The following is a 17,067-nucleotide window of genomic DNA, read 5'->3' on the forward strand; positions in this document are numbered from 1 at the left end:
TTGTTGAACTCTACACAAATCAAGCTGTAATTATATAATAATGTGCCCAAAACAGGTCGCTTGATGGAAAAGATCAAGCAGATAATAAATCGCTTTCAGCCACTCTGCCATCGACACTGGATCAAGACATGTGGCTCCCAACGACTCCATCACCACCGAGTCCGCAGTTGTGATTCAGACTGGCGGATTCTTTTCCTTGGAGCTAGTCACACCCTTGTCGAATCCGTCCAAACCCGTCGGCGGAGCCCTCAAAATCCGTCACCTAACCCCAGCAATGAGCGGGGAAACGGATTCATGCCTCCCCCACCAACGGAGACCCTCCTCCAGGTTTCTGTCCCGCCTCGATCGCCACAAGCGTGGTCCACTCGGAAGAGCGTCAGGCAGGGTATCAGCATGGCGGATGTTGAGGAATTCACTTCATCGGCGTCGGAACAATGACGGTCTTGCCTGGGCCGCGGAGCCGTTCTCCATCTCTCAAAAGGGTGGCACATGAACCACTCATCAAGCCATCCGCAACCTCAAAAGCAGGGTGGTCATCGACTCATCATCAAGAATCCGAAGAACACTCATCGTCGACTTTGGATGAACCACCTGCAACATCGTCCACCATGAGTCCCCCCTCAGTATACGGTCCCACGAGCGCGGCGCTCCCGAGCTCCAGCTTGGACGCGAATCCCATCATTGACGCTGCTACCGTGCAGGATTTGGACAATGACGATTCAACGCTCAAGACTGTGGACGAGCTGGTCCGCCGGCGCGCCCGGTCGAAACCTGACCAAGTCATCGTGTCTTACCCTTCGTCGGGTATCACATATGTCGACTACACAATGAGGCAGCTCGACGTTTTTGCCTACCGTGTTGCAAAGTTCTATGAGCAGCGCATCCCTAGCCGTCCCAACTCAGATGAGAAGCCCACGACAGTGGCTGTTCTTGGCCCCTCCAACTTTGACTACCTCGTCACCATGCTGGCCTTGACCAAGCTTGGACACACGACGCTCTTCTTGTCAACAAGAATCTCACAGGAGGCCATCGAGTCTCTCATCAGCGTTACAGGTGCCAAGTTCCTGTTGGCTGACAAGAGGTACCTCGAGACGGCCGAGGGAGCCAAGCAGACTTTGCCTCATCTTGATGTCTTTGAGATTGCCGGCCAGTCAACGTTTGACTTCCCCATCGAAGTCCATGCTGATACCCGTCTGGATTATGGTCGTGATCTCTCAGTTGAGACCAACAACCTGATCTACATCATTCACTCTAGTGGTGAGTTGTATTCCATGTATTGCCTCTTGAGCAGCACTGACCTTCATAGGCTCGACTGGCTTGCCCAAGCCCATTTACCAGACTCAAAAGTCGGCCATCCACAATTACTCCAGCAGCATGAACATGAAGGCCTTCATCACACTACCCCTGTACCACAACCACGGTATCTGCAATCTGTACCGCGCCATCTACTGCGGAAAGCCCATACACCTGTACAACGCGGATCTCCCATTGACCAGAGAGCACCTCACAAGCATCATGCGCAAGCACAACTTTGAAATCTTCTACGGCGTGCCCTACGCGCTCAAGCTCCTCGCAGAGACAGACGAGGGCATGGACCTGCTCCGCCAGCTCAAGATCGTCATGTACGGCGGCTCCGCTTGCCCCGACGACCTCGGCGACACCCTCGTCAACAACGGCGTCAACCTCGTCGGCCACTACGGCGCAACTGAGGTCGGTCAGCTCATGACGTCTTTCCGCCCTCCCAACGACAAGGTCTGGAACTATGTTCGCGAGCACGAGAAGCTCGCGCCGTACCTCAAGTGGATTCCTCGCGGTCCGAACCTGTTTGAGTGCTGTGTCCTGCCCGGCTGGCCTGCCAAGGTAGCCACGAACCAGGAGGATGGATCGTACTGCACAAAGGATCTGTTTGAGCCTCACCCGACGATCCCCAAGGCGTGGAAGTACATTGCCAGACTTGACGACACCATTGCACTCGTCAACGGCGAGAAGTTCAACCCCGTCCACATGGAGGGCACGATCCGCTCCAACAAGAACATCACAGAGTGCGTCATCTTCGGCGTCGGTCGCCCATCTCTCGGTGCCCTCGTCGTTCCAGCTGCGGCGCTGGCTGGCAAGAGCAATGATGAGATTCTTGAGATTGTTTGGCCCGTAGTAGAGAGCGCGAGCAAGTCCGTTGAGGCCTATGCCCGTGTCTCCAAGAACATGATCAAGCTTCTCCCTTACGACTGCGAGTATCCCAGAACCGACAAGGGCAGCGTCATTCGCCAGGCCTTCTACAAGCGGTACGCTAAGGATATTGACGAGGTCTACGACAATGCAGACGCGGCCAGCGGCGACTTGAAGAAGTTTAGCGTTCCTGAGTTGCAAGATTTCATCCGCCAGGGCCTCGTCCAGACTCTTTCAAAGAAGGTCCAGCTGGATGACGATACCGACTTCTTCTCACTTGGTCTCGACTCCCTGCAGGCTATCCAAATGCGTTCCGATATCCTGAGGACGGTTGACATTGGCGACAACAAGCTTGGCCAGACTGTTGTGTTTGATCATCCGTCGATCAACAAGTTGAGCGCTTACCTTTACAGTCTCGGTACTGGAGAGGGCGTTCAGGCCGATGCTCCCATCGAAAGCGAGATGCAAGAGCTTATTGACAAGTACGGCAACTTTGGTCCCATCGAGTCAGCTTCTAGATCCTCAGTCGTAAGTTGATATCCCAAGCAACGTCCCTCTCGCACCTCTGTACTAACATCCCATAGGCCGTCACCGGCGCTACTGGTTCTCTCGGAGCGCATATTGTCGCCAAGCTTGCCGCAGACCCGACCATCAAGACCATCTACTGCTTCACCCGTGCAAGCTCCGACGCCGACGCAGTCCGCCGCGTCAACAGCTCCCTCATCCAGCGCAGGCTCTACCACGCGCTGCCCGCCTCCTCCCGCAGAAAGCTCGTCGCACTGTCCACTGACCTCGCCGATGCCAAGCTCGGTCTCTCCGACGAACTGTACCGCCAGGTCAAGCAGGATCTCCGCCTCGTCATCCACGCCGCCTGGTCAGTCAACTTCAACATGCGCCTCTCAAGTTTCGCAAAGGGCAACATTGCTGGCGTCAACCACCTCATCGCCCTGTGCAAGGCCGCCGGCGACGTCGAGACCGGAGCATCTTCCCCTGCCTCGTTCAACTTCTGCTCTTCCGTCAGCACCGTCGCGCGCGCGACGACGATCCCCGTCCCCGAATCCGTCCCCGATCTCGAATGGGCTCAGGGTATGGGATACGCCCAGTCCAAGGTCGTCGCCGAGCACCTCTGCGCCAAGGCAACCAAGGCCGGAATCAAGTCCCGCGTCCTGCGCATCGGCCAGATCGTCGCAGACACCCAACACGGCGTCTGGAACGCAACGGAAGCCATTCCCCTCATGCTCCAAACGGCAATCACCGTCGGCGCCCTCCCCAAACTCCAAGAGACACCCTCCTGGCTGCCTGTAGACACCGTCGCGCAAGGCGTCATCGACATCTCCCTCTCTGACGCAGACGGCGTCTTCACTAACGTCGCGAACCCCAAGATGTTCAGCTGGACCAACGATCTCCTCCCTGCCCTCAAGGCCGCTGGCCTCGAGTTCGAAGAGGTCGAGCCCAAGGAGTGGATCCGTCGCCTGCGCGCCTCAAACCCGGATCCCGCCGCCAACCCGCCAATCAAGCTCGTCGACTTCTTCGCGTCAAAGTATGACAAGGACGAGTTCTCGCCATCCAAGACGTATGTCACCGACAATGCCTGCTCTCTCTCACGGGCGCTGGCCCAAGCGCCCGTGTTGGATCAGAAGCTTGTCGACAACTTTGTCCGATACTTCAAGGCCAACCACTGGGTCAAAAAGAACGAAGTCTCAGCCAAGACGGTCGTCATGATTGCGGGCCCTTGCGGCAGCGGAAAGTCTACGCTGGCTACCTCTCTGGCCTCTTCTCTTAAGGCACCCTTCATCGAGGGCGACTCTCTGCATTCCAAGGCATCCATCGAGAAGATGGGCAGCAACGTCGCCTTGACTGACGAGGATCGGTCTCTATGGCTTAGCCGCATTGGTAAGAGAGCGTCTGAAGCCCTCGGAGATCTGGGCTACGACTCTGTCGTCGTCAGCTGCTCGGCTCTGAGGAAGTCGTATCGCGATACCCTGCGAAGCGTCTTTGCAGAGCAGGAGGGCGTCAAGGTTGTCTTCCTCGACCTCCAGGCCAGTCCTGAGACGCTTGTTAGCAGGATGAACGAGCGCAAGGGTCACTACATGCTGGCGAGCATGGTCGAGGGACAGGTTGAGGTATATGAGGCTGCCGGTGTCGCGGAGTTGGATGTCCTCCCCGTTGAAGCTGAGGGCACACCGGAACAGGTTTTTGAAGAGGCCAAGTGGCTGCTTGAACAGATTGGATTGAACTGAATTGTTGCTAGGTAAAGCATTACAAGGGCATATTATTGGCGTTAAGGATAATGGGTGCTACGGTGCATGTAATCATGATAAATCTTTATGCGTTTGAGAAATAAAATTGGTATAACCTCAGAATTCCTCCTGTCGCATCTGGTCGCCCTTGTCATCAATCGTGATGTTGAATCAATCAGTCGTAAGCACATCATCTAGCTTTTTGCTACAGCATAATCGCCATCCTCCCCGATCCCGGTGCATGACCACTCTCGAGTTGTCGTTCCTGTCTTCTGAACCGTTGACGGTGTACGTGAAATATGCTGATACGCCGATACACGAATGGATCTTTTCGTTTAGTCTCCCATGGGGCGTGTTCCAAAGTAATTGCCCTTTGCCGATGGAGGGGCAATCTGAGCAGCCCATCCCCGTGGGGCAGATCCAGTGTCGGAGTTGCGTACAGTGATGACAGAGGTACAGCTCTTGACTGCTTATGTCCTTGAGAATGAGGAAGAGGAAGTTGTTGAGTCTCTTGTCGCTTGTCCTTAGTTTTGGAAGGGTCGTCTGAGACAGGAGACCGTAAAGAGATTTGCAGGTAAGGGCCAGACACATGGCGGACTCCGTGGGGAGGTGGGAGGCTATTTCGAACATGATGTCGGGTATTTGACGAAGAAGAATCGGTAGATCTGCCAAGCACACTTTCTTCATGCCTGAGAGCGTTTCTATTGGCGTGATGTCCGACATCGTGATGACACCTGTGCGGGCTGCTGAAAAGGTCACGATGAGGAGTGGTCACCCTTGCTCGTGCCGGAATACGAGGTCGTGGGGATGGCCGTTATGAGCCTCCAGGCACGGCCGTTGAAGGAGCCGACTTCTGGAACGATTGGGTCTGTGGTTCTTTGTCGATGATGGCGTGTCATGACCAAATGCTTTGACTCGAACAGCGGCGAGGACTAGGCCAGAACGCACTTAGAGGGTCAAAGTTTTGCGGCTACCATCTCTTCGGGACAAGACACAAAGGCCATCGGAAATGAACAGTCTAATTGCAAACTTGACTAGAGATTTTTCTAAGACGCGTTCTAAAGGCTCGAGTCGCGCTGCTTTCTAGACACGTGAAACGTGTCTGTCCTCCTATCACCATCATCATATTCTACTTTCGGGGGCCTCCCTTTCTTCCATTCTCCTCTCCTTGTACCAATGTCATATCAAAATATTAGTTATTTTTTCACACACAGATCGCTCTTTGTTTTCTGAACATCTTGTAGTCATTTTGAGGTCACAACACTGGATAGTGAATTGCAGCAAAAGTCGCCGCATCGTCTCAACCTCAAATATAAATAGAAATCTTTGTTATCTATCCTGAGAAGCCTGAAATCTTCTCATGGAACCGCAGACTATTCTTAGGACAAGGGTGCGCAGTCTCCGATGGATCGGAAGTCCCGGATATTATAAATCGAGAGATTATAAGCATACAACAGGAATCCGCTTGACGAAATATCACTAATCTTCAATTCAGCTGTAGAAGATTTAAGGGTTCTCTGTCGCAATAACCAATTCGATTTAAAGGGCATTGTTCACCGCCCGTATGTTTGATGCTTATAAGTGAAGGTGTTGAGAAAAATTAGCAACGGAAACAAAATAGCTCCGACTCTTCCACTGCAAAAATACATCCGAGTCGCCTTAAGGACACTCGATATTTGGCCAAGACTCGGAAGTAGATTGAAAGACTGAATTTTCTGCAAACGTAATTTGATGTTTTATAAAATTAGGAGCGCCGGATCTCCAAGATTGGAGCATTTGATGCATCGAAAGAAAGTTCACCAAGGTCTTTTGCTCTTTCACCATCACCAGACGTACCGACACCGTCATGTTTAGTAAGATCATCACCGCCGTCGCTCTATCAGGAGTGATTGAGAAGGCTTTTGCGTCATGCACTTGCGACCTCAAGGTCGAAAGCTACATCAGCCCAGGGTTCTCGTTGGATGTTGTGTCGTCTCTGATCATTGGCTCTCAAGCCGCTGCGATCATCGATTTGCCTCTTGCCGTTGCCGACGCGGAAACCCTGGCTCAATGGGTTAAGAACACAACTGACAAACCTCTCTTGGCGGCTTTCACAACGCATAATCACCCTGATCACTATCTGAGCGGGAAAGCATTCCTTCAGCACTTCCCTGAGGCCAAGCACTACGCCACGCCAGAGACGGTGCATGGGATCCAGAACGAGGCTATCAACAAAGTCAGCATTCCTGTTTGAATTTCGAAAGCAATGCTAATAACAGAGTTCTAGACTGAATTCTGGTCTGCCGCTTATGGCCCCGGCATCATCGCCCCCGTCCCCGCGATTCCGACTGCCTACAACTTCTCCTTCTTCACCCTCCCAGGCGACGAAAAGTGCCCGATCGAAATACTCAAGAACATTGGCGGCGATACTATTGATCTATCTTCATTTTGGATTCCGTCTACCAAGACACTAATCGCAGGGGACGTCGTCTACGGTCACCAGATGCATGCCTGGCTCGCCGATCTTCTTACGCCCGCCCTTACAGAGTCTTGGCTCACGACCCTCGACTTCATCACGGGCATCAGACCTAGTCTTGTCATACCGGGACACGCGCTGGCGTCCACTACCTTCAGTGCGCTCGCCGATGTCCATCATACAAGAGATTATGTTTCTTTCTTCCAGAAGAATATCGAAGCCAGGGGTCCCGACTTTTACACCCCGCGGGAAATTTCGAGCATGATAGAGGCTGCTTTCCCTGGCTTGACAAACTTGACGTCTTCGACAACTTCGGCTACCTTGCTCAACATCACGTCGGAGAATTTTGGCCGAGGTGGACAACGACAAGTACACTACTTCGACTTGACTGTTTATAACGATACGAATGTCTTGGATGGTTGGCGCCTGTGATAGTGTGTCACAGTAGACGAGAACTAAAGAAAATTAAGTTCTAAGCCTAAGCCTATCGGATAAAAGGTGTTTTAAGATTATAGCTTTGGCCTGCGACTAAAATTTGAACAAGACGTCTATAACCAACTCGTTCTCTACATGTATTTATATTACTGATCTCTTTTAGTCAAGGAGACATAAGTAGGGGTATGAGCCAATGAATGGTAGCGAATTCCGTCTTTGACTGACAATCGGTCGGACAATGAGAATGTATACATATACGTATATAGATCGTAATAGTCCTTTATAGCAGGGTTATACAATTCGATTTGACTCCTACTGTTTTAAGCACGAAAAGCAAACATTACGTACAAACTGACCAGGGGAAAACCGGGCTAACCGATAAAAAACCCCCAGTCTATAGTACTCTTCGACATGAGTCGCATTCAGGCCTGAACATCTTTCCATACAAGATACAGGTACGCGCCACTTCTCCCATGATTGATGTCTGTACTTATTCCGTCCCATCCAGCATTAATCGCATCAGCGAGAGAAACAGAGTCGTTGGGAGATCTCCATAGCTGTACTTCACTGATCCTGGTAGGCAACTTCAAATCTTGCGAAGTGACCACATACCGGAAGTCGCCGCCAGCTCCTTTAGCCAAGTCCCCTCCGAGTGCCGGATCGCTATCGCCAGTGATCTCAATGCTTAATCCAGTGACGGCTTGGGATGGGTCCGTTGTAAATGATTTTACGACGTAAGTATACTCTCCACCGAAACTATTGTTACAATCTGGGCTACCCAGATCTCCACTCTCGTCCACGCAAGTGCCAGGCGGGAAGAAACTCGAGTCGTTGGACGCCTGGACTGTGAGAGCTGAGACATATCGCTGGGTGGGAGCGGGAGGATTCGGAGAGACGTTCCCGTAAACCTTTTTGTTGATAGCCATAGCTAGCGCGGTCGTGTTGGTATTCTCAACCCAATCCACCAGGATGACGTTAGGAAAAGCCGACTGCGTGCAAGCCCAAAGGAGGTTTTGGGACAAGGGTATACTTGCTTTGCCAGCAAGTTCCTGTATGGTAGGATCGGTGAGGCTTGATGGCGTCAAGGTCCATGACACAAGATGAAGCTGATCGATGACTTGGCCAGTCGTGTCTTTCTGATAGTTCTCAAGCTTTGAAAGCTGATCTTGATTCATCTTATTCACATCCGTAGTGTCGGAATACACGTTGTACGTGAGTAAGTTTGCTTGGGAAAAGATGCCCTTCCCCTGGAATGAGGAGTCAGGTAAGATGTTGTCCACATCAAGGCAGACTAACACAGAGGCCGTCCCATTTCCAATGAATGAGCTCAAAGTATTGTTGAACACCAGTCCTGTTGTGTAGTCTGCGTTGATCAACGCGAGATTAGACAAATCCTGGGTCAGCTGAGTGAAAAGTGTGGACCACTGGCCGACTGATAGGTCGGCATAATCGTTTGTCGAATCGTATCCATGCGAAAGGTCCAAAATAATCAGCTCGGCATACTGTTGAGTGAATTTGTTGATGTCGGAAACAATATCGCTCATGCTTTGACCATAACATCCAACCTCACCGATAGTCGAGTTCGAAGAGAAATGGCCGGCTCTGAAGTCACCTTCCGCGGCCATGACCGGCCTGACGTCAAGATATCTGGACCCGTTCACGAGCTGTTGGTAAATAGTGGTTGGCTGGGTCTGAATGATACCACCAGCCACGGCGGCACTGCCCTCTTGAGTCAAACCATCTGGGTTAAGAACACCCATGCCAGCATCATGACTTCCTGGCATACAGATTTGCTTCAAGGGTAAAGTACCCAAAGTAGCCAAGTTTTGGTGCATCCAGTCGGGCTGTGAAAATGAGGATAACATGTTGTTGATAGTGCCGATAAGCACGAAAGGGTTGCTACCGTTGTGGACAAAGCCGAGTATGAGCCATTCACCTTCTGGCATCGTGGGAGTCGAAAACCCATCGATCCTGGCAAGCAATCTCGGAGGGTCATCATTTGCTCGAATGCTGAAAGAATACCCCGTATCACCGACTGTATAAGTGCTAGTGACTTGTGTGTCGCTTTCTTTAACGCCAATAGTTTCTTTAAACTCAAAGTAAGAAAAATCGGTAGTCCCTGTCATTAATCAGTTGGGATGTTCGCCGCATATTTGGATTCTAAACAACCAAGAAGCGACGTTACGTACCTGGAGAGATTGAAGCACCTGGGTCCCATTTGTTCATCTGGTATCCATCATGACCAGGAGCAGTATTAGTAAAAGTGTACGGTGTACCATTGAGAATTTGAAGATACGCGCCGGCACCCATATTGAATGATTCGAAGTCGAAGTGTTGTTTAGTATGAAAGTGTGAATGGTGCAGAGGGTTGTTCGAATTTCAATGGCTGTAGAGAGTAACAAGTACTTGTGAGGTGCTTGAATCTACAACTTGTAGTGGCCTTTGAAGTAAACTGACTGCTTGGTGATATTGCGATGACTATCAGGGCGGATAGAAAAGATTATATAGATCTGGTTAAAGTCTCTGAACATCCTGTGGCGAGCTAAGAGAACCCTACTAGGTAGTCATAACCGCATAAACACCGGTCTTCGAAAATGTCTAGAACTCATAGTGTGCGGTGGGCACGCATTCTCGGTTTCAGACGAATCAGGTGTTTCGAAGCAATCGAACTATTTGACTGTGAACGGTTTGACTGTAATCGAGATATTGATGCCGTTTTCAGAAGAGTCTGGACTATTGTCCCGTAGCTGTATGCTACCTGGATACAGGACTCCGTGCCACCTGCTGCTTATAATGCAAGGAGCAAGGAACCAACCCCACCTCAGGTGTGATTGAAAGTCTCCCAACGCCATTAGCTTAACACATTACCAAAATTCTATCAGAAATGGGCATTCATTATCACCGCATAAGGCGCATTCAGCGAATGTGGCGGCATTCTCAGCTAGAAACCAAGGAAATAATAGCTCGCGGTGGTTCCACCTGGCGTTCTGATGGCATACATCCTCGTCTCAATAGAATAGATGGGTATGTCCGTCTGAGTCTCCTCAGGCGATGCAAAGGAGCATAGGCTCGGCGGCGTGGCAGAGTGAAGTGGTGATAGTGGTCGGCCATTGTGCCTAATCCAGAAATTTGATTGCTGTCATATGGATTTGTTTGTCCAACCCGGTGGCTGCGCTGCAAAGCTGAACTGCCATTGTCTCAGACTGTGTGATTATCAAGACAAGCTAGGCAAGCTGCGCTAAGTATGTCCAGAAGCAACATAGCCCAGAGTCTAGATCCACTGCAATTGTGGCCAGCTGAACGATTTATGTGGGATGGGAATTGCACGGAAGCGGGTGCTTTCTGCGTTTGTCGAAGGTGCAAACTTGGCACTAGAGTCTGCTTCTCGCTTACCGAAGCAACTCTACCGGTACCATAGGAGCCCACAATACTCAGATTTGCGCTAGTTCGCGCTCCCGCTATTCTTACTCAGGCCCTAGCTGATATACACATGAGTACAGGATTAGGGTGTCAGTGGAAGGCATTGTCGAGTCCTTGGTAATGATCGAGACCTAACACCCTGTGAGTTTCTTCGGTGTACTGCTTCTGTTTATTGGAAAGATCAGCAAACGCACAAGTTGTGGACAAGTTAATAATCGCAATTGAAGACCGTTTGTCTATTTTCCATTGGAGAAATGTCCGATGTACATGATTGCTAAACGTCTCACCACATGCTCGATATCATTAGTGTTCTCAAGTCATCTGCCAGCGTTGTTGACTACTAGTAATTACCCGCACTACCAAATTGAAACAGGTATTCTCTCATTCATCTCCATTGATAGAGCCAATATGACCAAACTGTAATTGTTTTGCCCACGGCACTGCCCCCTTTGGGGCCCCAATCCCATCGCGAAATAAGGCTCTCACCAGGGAAATTCAGCAGGGCCTCCTCGGTAGCCTGAGCCGACGATTCGTCTAGCGTAATCCCGAAGGACACGCCATACATGAGCTGCTGATCCGCCTTCACGAACTTCTTCACGTATTGCTGCCGGTTCTGCAACTTCCGGATGTCTGCCTGCATCCGCTGCGCCAAGTTTCCTGGCTTTTCATCCTGGCGGGTCGACGCGCACTTGAGCTCGATGGCCTCAACATGACTTTGGCCTTCAATTTGATAGCTCGTCAGGATGTCTACCTTATCGGCAGCGTAGGGGGCGCCCCATATATGTTCTTCTCTCTCAGCATAACGCTGCGTCCCAATACCATTCGCCTTGATATAGTCGACGAGCTCACTTTGTAGCCAGGGCTCCCAACCGCCGTCTTGATTGTACTTGGCAACCACGTTGATATAGTTTCTTTGGAGGTATACGAAGATGCTGTCAATTGCGGTGCTGATTGCTGTCAGTTGGGATTGAAAAGGAAGGAAACGTGTCCATTGCGTGCGAGAGGGGATATAACTCACGGACGAGGGACCTCTACCTCCATGTTGGAAGATTCTAACAGACCTTCACGATTAAATATTGCAAACAAAAATTGTCCGATAATGTTGAGCAGTTGGATTCAAAATCTGGGGTTAGACTGAGCTCGTGGCAGGAACGTCTGTAAGTATTTAACTATATAGTCAGCACGTCCCAGGACATAAGTGGATAAAGAATGCTGCACAGGGGTTTTCGCTTGTGGAATACCTGAGCTAACTGAATGCATCTATGAGCTCTCTTTAGATCAAGTGCTAATGCGGGTTCAAATCAGCTGAGACTTTTAAAGATTCGTGCGGCTGAGCGAATGACCATGCCAGAAACGAATTCAGATGCATGATATTACCTTACGATGGCGTTGAGCTAGGTAGCTGAACCCCATCCTTCTTTTTCTCTCACAGTCGGATTGGCGCCTATTATCTCATTGAAATGCGAAATATTCCTCTCGGATTTCGTCGAAAGGGATACCTCAATTGCACAAGCAGGAAAGCGATAGCGGCATTACGACCAGACAACAGAAGGATGACTGAGGCAACTCGAGAGAGGAGGACCGAGCTAAGTTCCAGTCACAACAATTACGCATCCTTTCTATCTCTGAAGGCAATCGGAAGCAAATCTGGAAAGGTTTCACAAGCAATGTGACAAGAACAATGAAGCATCCCCTGGCCTCCGCCCTGATCGCAAGTGCACGACTCAAATTTGGTCCCAGTGCGCCTTCAATTGCTGATCAAAACCTCCTCCTATTCATGATAGCGTCTGCGGTCACGCAGTAGCCGATCACTCTGTGGCTGTATGAGGTGAAATGCGCACGAACCGATGACTACGCAGGCAAGCCGCCATGATATTAAGATGTTGGCACTCAGATGGCGGAGGTGCCAAGCAATGTTCCAGAGTCTCAGATTTGAGCTCATTCCTATTTAAAATCAGCACTCTGCTTCTCAGAGGGTGACTTGAAGGCGGCACTTTCCTAGGTGAGCTGTTTGTGAAAGAAGCATTACTCTCATGACCTATAGTGTCACTAGCTATGGGAGCAGCATAGATGTGTCAGAGTCCGAAGTCTCGGATACCGCAACGTTAAATACTTGACTTGATAGTAAGATTGCACACATGCAACGAACCAACTAGAATGATTATTATTAACTTTGGATTAAAGTATACAGCATTTTCTAATTTATCAACGGGGTATTAATGATACTAATAATGATACTAATAATGATACTATAATATTCAACCATAAAATTGAATCTTTTAGCTGCTATATAGTTATGTAATGACTTTTTTATACTTCTCACGCAGTTGTTAAAGGAATGCGTCTCTCTAATAGTCCTTGAGAAATACTCCCATTATCGTAGCACACATGGTTGTATGGAGTAAGAAGAACAGTACAGATTCGCTGTGCGCTCGAGGGTATGAACCTGTTTACTTTGAAAGCAATCGTATTTATCTAGAAACATACGAGAAGAAGATATGTAAGATATAGGCGAAGATAAAAAAGTACTATTTTGAGCGTGTAAAGCGTTCTTGAAACTTTCCTGCCGATGGACCCAAAGTCGAAAAGACGGCACCTCTAAGGCCTCAAGCAGCCACTAAGGTAGCGTCAATGAAGGAAGCGAAGATGTCTGTTCGGTATTTTCAACCACATCCGCATGTTAAAGTTCAGCTCCACAGATACAAGCGGTCATTTATATCCGTTGAGGCCTCAAGGTTCTCTAATGGATCACTTTATCTTGATCCCGCTTACCTTGACTGTAGGATCTTCGTCTACAACGATTCACACACTGACAGCCTTCGGACTAAAGTCCAGATATTTGCATTCGTTACACAACCACTTGATTCCATCAAAATGCGCTTCCATCAAATCCAAGCTCTTATCGCTGCTTCCTTGGCCGTTTCGGTATGCCCAAGATTCTAGGGCCATTCCATGATTTACTCCTAACATTACACTAGGCTTTTGGATCGGCAACTACTAACCTGGCCCCTATTGAAGGGTATGAGATTATCATCCCAGAGTGGGAGTTTCAAGATGATATCAACCCGAGAGCCGAGAAAGTCGTTTTGAATGGAACAGTTCAGGAGGTGTTGGCGGATCTTCGGTCCTACAACTCTCTGTACGCGCAGGTCTTGGGCCCTGAATCGGGTTCTCCTACCACCTCATCGGCCCTAGAAGAGCCGAACAAGTTCGATATTTCGCATGTCGTCTGTCATAAGTTTCCCTTGGGCTCAGTCGCCGTTGTAAAAGATGGCATCAACGAACTCAAACGCATCCGGCACAGGAGGGCTAAACTCGAGGTCGGCCGGGGAAAGTGCGCTCTTATGACTTGCGAATTCAAAACTGCCATCTGGTGGTGTAATGACGTGAGTCTAGAATTTAAGACGACACTCTACATGCAAAGCTGAGTCGAGATTTTACAGGACGACAAACCAAAGACCATGAGAACATTCGACGGCATTGCACAGGGGGCTGAAAAGGTCTTGCAATCCTGCGCGAAGAGGAACTCACCTAACGTATTGCGATCCTCAGGACAGGCATTTGACAAGATGAAGTGGAGCGTTATCGTGCGCGGTGAGAATTGCTAATAACGAGAAAGGACAACTACGGGTTTTCGGGTGGACTTGCCGGATATCAGGTCAACGGATGCAGCTTGTAAATGCAAGTGTTTGACAAGAACATGACCTTCTCTCCAGTCTACTCATATTTCCTGTATTTAGCGCTCGTTTCCATGGCCAGAACGTTTGTGACATTGGTGAGTCTATTGCTTCACAAAGTATTCCAGAAACCGATGAGAGTTCTCATTTGATGTCGACGGTCGGATGCAAATTGCTTCCGGCAGCTCACCAAAGCAAGATAAAATCGGAACCAAAATGAACAGTCTCACAAACGAATTTTTGCCATGTTTGAAATCGATATTGCCATGTGAACTAAAATAAATTTTACAAGAGAGTAGTGTCCCCTTGTTGAGGTGAAGTTGGAGGTGCATCAAAAGAGGCGAAGAACTTTTACAACAAACGCCAAAGCATGGACAGTTTACAGCAAATTCTCGTCCACCTACTGAACGAAGCGGACTCAGGCGCTGACTCAGATCATGACAACTGCGATCACGGCCATCATCACCACCACCTCCGTCATATCAAGGACCAACTCGACGACTTGGAGCCCCCTACACATCTACAATTGCTTCACCAGTTACTCTGTGTCCGCACACCGGACCCACCGCTCCCGGAAGACATTCTGGTCGGGATAGACTCGGTCCTACAGCAGCAGGCATCCCATCGTGTCCTGACATTAGCGGGTTCTATTCAACCGACAATAACACTCAAACGAGCGAACCATAAGAGCGTTAGAGTTACGCTCTGGAAAGGTGACATCACGACTCTCACCGGCATCACTGCAATCACCAATGCCGCAAACAGCCAGGGCCTCGGATGCTTCCAGCCACCACACCGCTGTATAGACAATGTCATTCACGCTGCTGCCGGCCCCCGTCTACGGGACGAGTGCTACCGCGTCATGAACGAAAGAGGCCGTGAACTCGGACCGGGCGAAGCGATAGTCACAGACGCTTATTGCCTACCAGCAAATCATGTGGTGCATACAGTCGGGCCGCAACTGCAACGCGGCTCAAAACCAACGACAAACGAGACTCTCCAACTCGCCCAATGCTATCGCAGCGTTCTTGACACAGTCGAACCGCTGCCCGCGACGCCGGGTGGCAGGAAGATTGTCGCGTTATGCGGCATCTCGACCGGCTTGTTTGCCTATCCGGCGCGAGATGCAGCAGCCGTGGCGGTCAGCGCGGTCGCAGATTGGCTTGAGCACCACGAGGATACGTCCATCACCGATATCATCTTCAACACCTTCACGGACGCAGATCATGCCGTGTACCAGGAAATCCTGGCTTCTCCCCCGTATACTTCATGGATGGGGCGGGCAGCGCCGACTTTTACTCCGCCGGCAAATGCGAATCATCCGCCGCTGATCCAGTGCGACTCGCTGGACCGGGCAAGGCAGTGGCTGGACGCGGCTGACGCAGTCATTGTGAGTGCCGGTGCCGGTCTCTCTGCTTCCGATGGGCTGGATTACACTTCGTCGGCCCTGTTTGCCAAGAACTTTCCCGGTTTCTTGAAGTATGGGCTGCGAACTCTGTACAGCGTCTTTGGCTTCAACTCCTGGCCAACGGAACAAGTTCGCTGGGGATACTACTTCTCCCACTTGGCGATGGTCACGTCTTGGCCAAAATCCGGAATGTACCGAACGCTCATTTCATGGCTTGAGAGGTTTGGGGAAAACGCGCATGTGAGGACGTCTAACGCCGATGGTCTCTTTGTCGCAAACGGGTTATCACCAGAGAGACTTTCTACCCCTCAAGGATCGTATTCGGTTTTCCAGTGCCTGGCAAATTGCCGACCTGAGGCAACAGTGCCATCGGCACCTTTAGTTGCAGATGCGCAGGCGTTCTTAGATCCAGTATCTCAAATACTGACAGAACCGAGCAAGGTCCCCCTTTGCAAGTTCTGCAACGGCAAAATGAACATCTGCGTGAGGGCAGGGCACTGGTTCAACGAGAAACCCTTCGAGGATGGGGAGAAGAGATGGAAGCAGTTCCGCCGGGACGTGGTGCATCGTGAGGAAAGGACGACAGTGATCCTAGAGCTTGGCGTAGGGATGTCGACGCCGGGGGTCTTGAGATGGCCTAACGAGGATCTCGTCATAAGAGGCGGGGGAAGAGTGAAGCTTGTGAGGGTAGGCAAAGGACCTGAGACGGCCGTCCCATGGGATTTGGAGGCAGATGGGTTGGCGACAAGTATAGACGGCGAGATCTCAGCGGTGGTGAGCGAACTGCTCGCGGCACGAGCGTAGTTAAGATGGGCGCAGTCAAAGGATTGGTGCCTGCTTCTGAAAAAAACTTCGGTCGATGGAGTAGGGCGTCTCATGCCGAGCATCAGATATTAGGATGAAGGTAATCGATGAGAGTCTATTCCCGAAAAGGTTTGACTCAGGAGCACCTCAAAGACTACAGGCTGAAGAATCTCAATTTTCCATATGTCAGAAACGTGCCTCACGAAATAGAAACCGTGGACCTGCATTTCCGTCACTTGTAGAGAATGCTAAACCACTCATGACGAGGGACATACGATGAGTACGATTCGTCCCTTGGGCGATGCATGAACTCTCGACTAGCGACTTTGGGTGAAGACTTCGCCAAACACAAGCTTTCACAGCTGGAGCCATCCGAGAGTGTTGGATTACGAGGCAGAAAAGGGGCCCTATTAGGTAGTTAGGTAGGGGTGGTAGGTAGGCAGTCTGGGCCCGTGCAGACGG

At 50.3% G+C, this 17,067-nt stretch overlaps 7 protein-coding genes across 7 annotated transcripts; 3 read left to right on the plus strand and 4 right to left on the minus strand.

Moving 5' to 3' along the window:
* Positions 1-608: 608 nt before the first annotated feature.
* CLUP02_15772 (male sterility protein) lies at positions 609-4,406 on the plus strand (the record flags this gene model as incomplete). The annotated part of the gene is made up of 3 exons (XM_049294696.1): positions 609-1,257; positions 1,307-2,694; positions 2,751-4,406. The coding sequence occupies 3 exons, from the start codon at positions 609-611 to the stop codon at positions 4,404-4,406; spliced, it is 3,693 nt and encodes a 1,230-aa protein (XP_049151843.1).
* Positions 4,407-4,577: 171 nt separating this feature from the next.
* Positions 4,578-5,129, minus strand: CLUP02_15773 (uncharacterized protein; the record flags this gene model as incomplete). The annotated part of the gene is made up of 1 exon (XM_049294697.1): positions 4,578-5,129. The coding sequence occupies one exon, from the start codon at positions 5,127-5,129 to the stop codon at positions 4,578-4,580; it is 552 nt and encodes a 183-aa protein (XP_049151844.1).
* Positions 5,130-5,161: 32 nt separating this feature from the next.
* On the minus strand, positions 5,162-5,702 carry CLUP02_15774 (uncharacterized protein; the record flags this gene model as incomplete). Its single annotated transcript, XM_049294698.1, has 3 exons — positions 5,162-5,338; positions 5,400-5,489; positions 5,619-5,702. The coding sequence occupies 3 exons, from the start codon at positions 5,700-5,702 to the stop codon at positions 5,162-5,164; spliced, it is 351 nt and encodes a 116-aa protein (XP_049151845.1).
* Positions 5,703-6,252: 550 nt separating this feature from the next.
* On the plus strand, positions 6,253-7,293 carry CLUP02_15775 (metallo-beta-lactamase family protein; the record flags this gene model as incomplete). The annotated part of the gene is made up of 2 exons (XM_049294699.1): positions 6,253-6,621; positions 6,673-7,293. 2 exons carry the CDS (start codon positions 6,253-6,255, stop codon positions 7,291-7,293), a joined length of 990 nt encoding a protein of 329 aa, XP_049151846.1.
* Positions 7,294-7,718: 425 nt separating this feature from the next.
* Positions 7,719-9,606, minus strand: CLUP02_15776 (uncharacterized protein; the record flags this gene model as incomplete). The annotated part of the gene is made up of 2 exons (XM_049294700.1): positions 7,719-9,415; positions 9,486-9,606. The coding sequence occupies 2 exons, from the start codon at positions 9,604-9,606 to the stop codon at positions 7,719-7,721; spliced, it is 1,818 nt and encodes a 605-aa protein (XP_049151847.1).
* Positions 9,607-11,101: 1,495 nt separating this feature from the next.
* CLUP02_15777 (uncharacterized protein) lies at positions 11,102-11,757 on the minus strand (the record flags this gene model as incomplete). Its single annotated transcript, XM_049294701.1, has 2 exons — positions 11,102-11,663; positions 11,735-11,757. The coding sequence occupies 2 exons, from the start codon at positions 11,755-11,757 to the stop codon at positions 11,102-11,104; spliced, it is 585 nt and encodes a 194-aa protein (XP_049151848.1).
* Positions 11,758-13,362: 1,605 nt separating this feature from the next.
* CLUP02_15778 (uncharacterized protein) lies at positions 13,363-16,939 on the plus strand (the record flags this gene model as incomplete). The annotated part of the gene is made up of 8 exons (XM_049294702.1): positions 13,363-13,641; positions 13,695-14,102; positions 14,160-14,303; positions 14,336-14,391; positions 14,433-14,491; positions 14,714-16,575; positions 16,746-16,843; positions 16,927-16,939. The coding sequence occupies 8 exons, from the start codon at positions 13,363-13,365 to the stop codon at positions 16,937-16,939; spliced, it is 2,919 nt and encodes a 972-aa protein (XP_049151849.1).
* Positions 16,940-17,067: the final 128 nt, after the last annotated feature.

Source organism: Colletotrichum lupini, chromosome 8 (assembly GCF_023278565.1).
Source record: "Colletotrichum lupini chromosome 8, complete sequence".
Lineage (NCBI taxonomy): Eukaryota > Fungi > Ascomycota > Sordariomycetes > Glomerellales > Glomerellaceae > Colletotrichum > Colletotrichum lupini.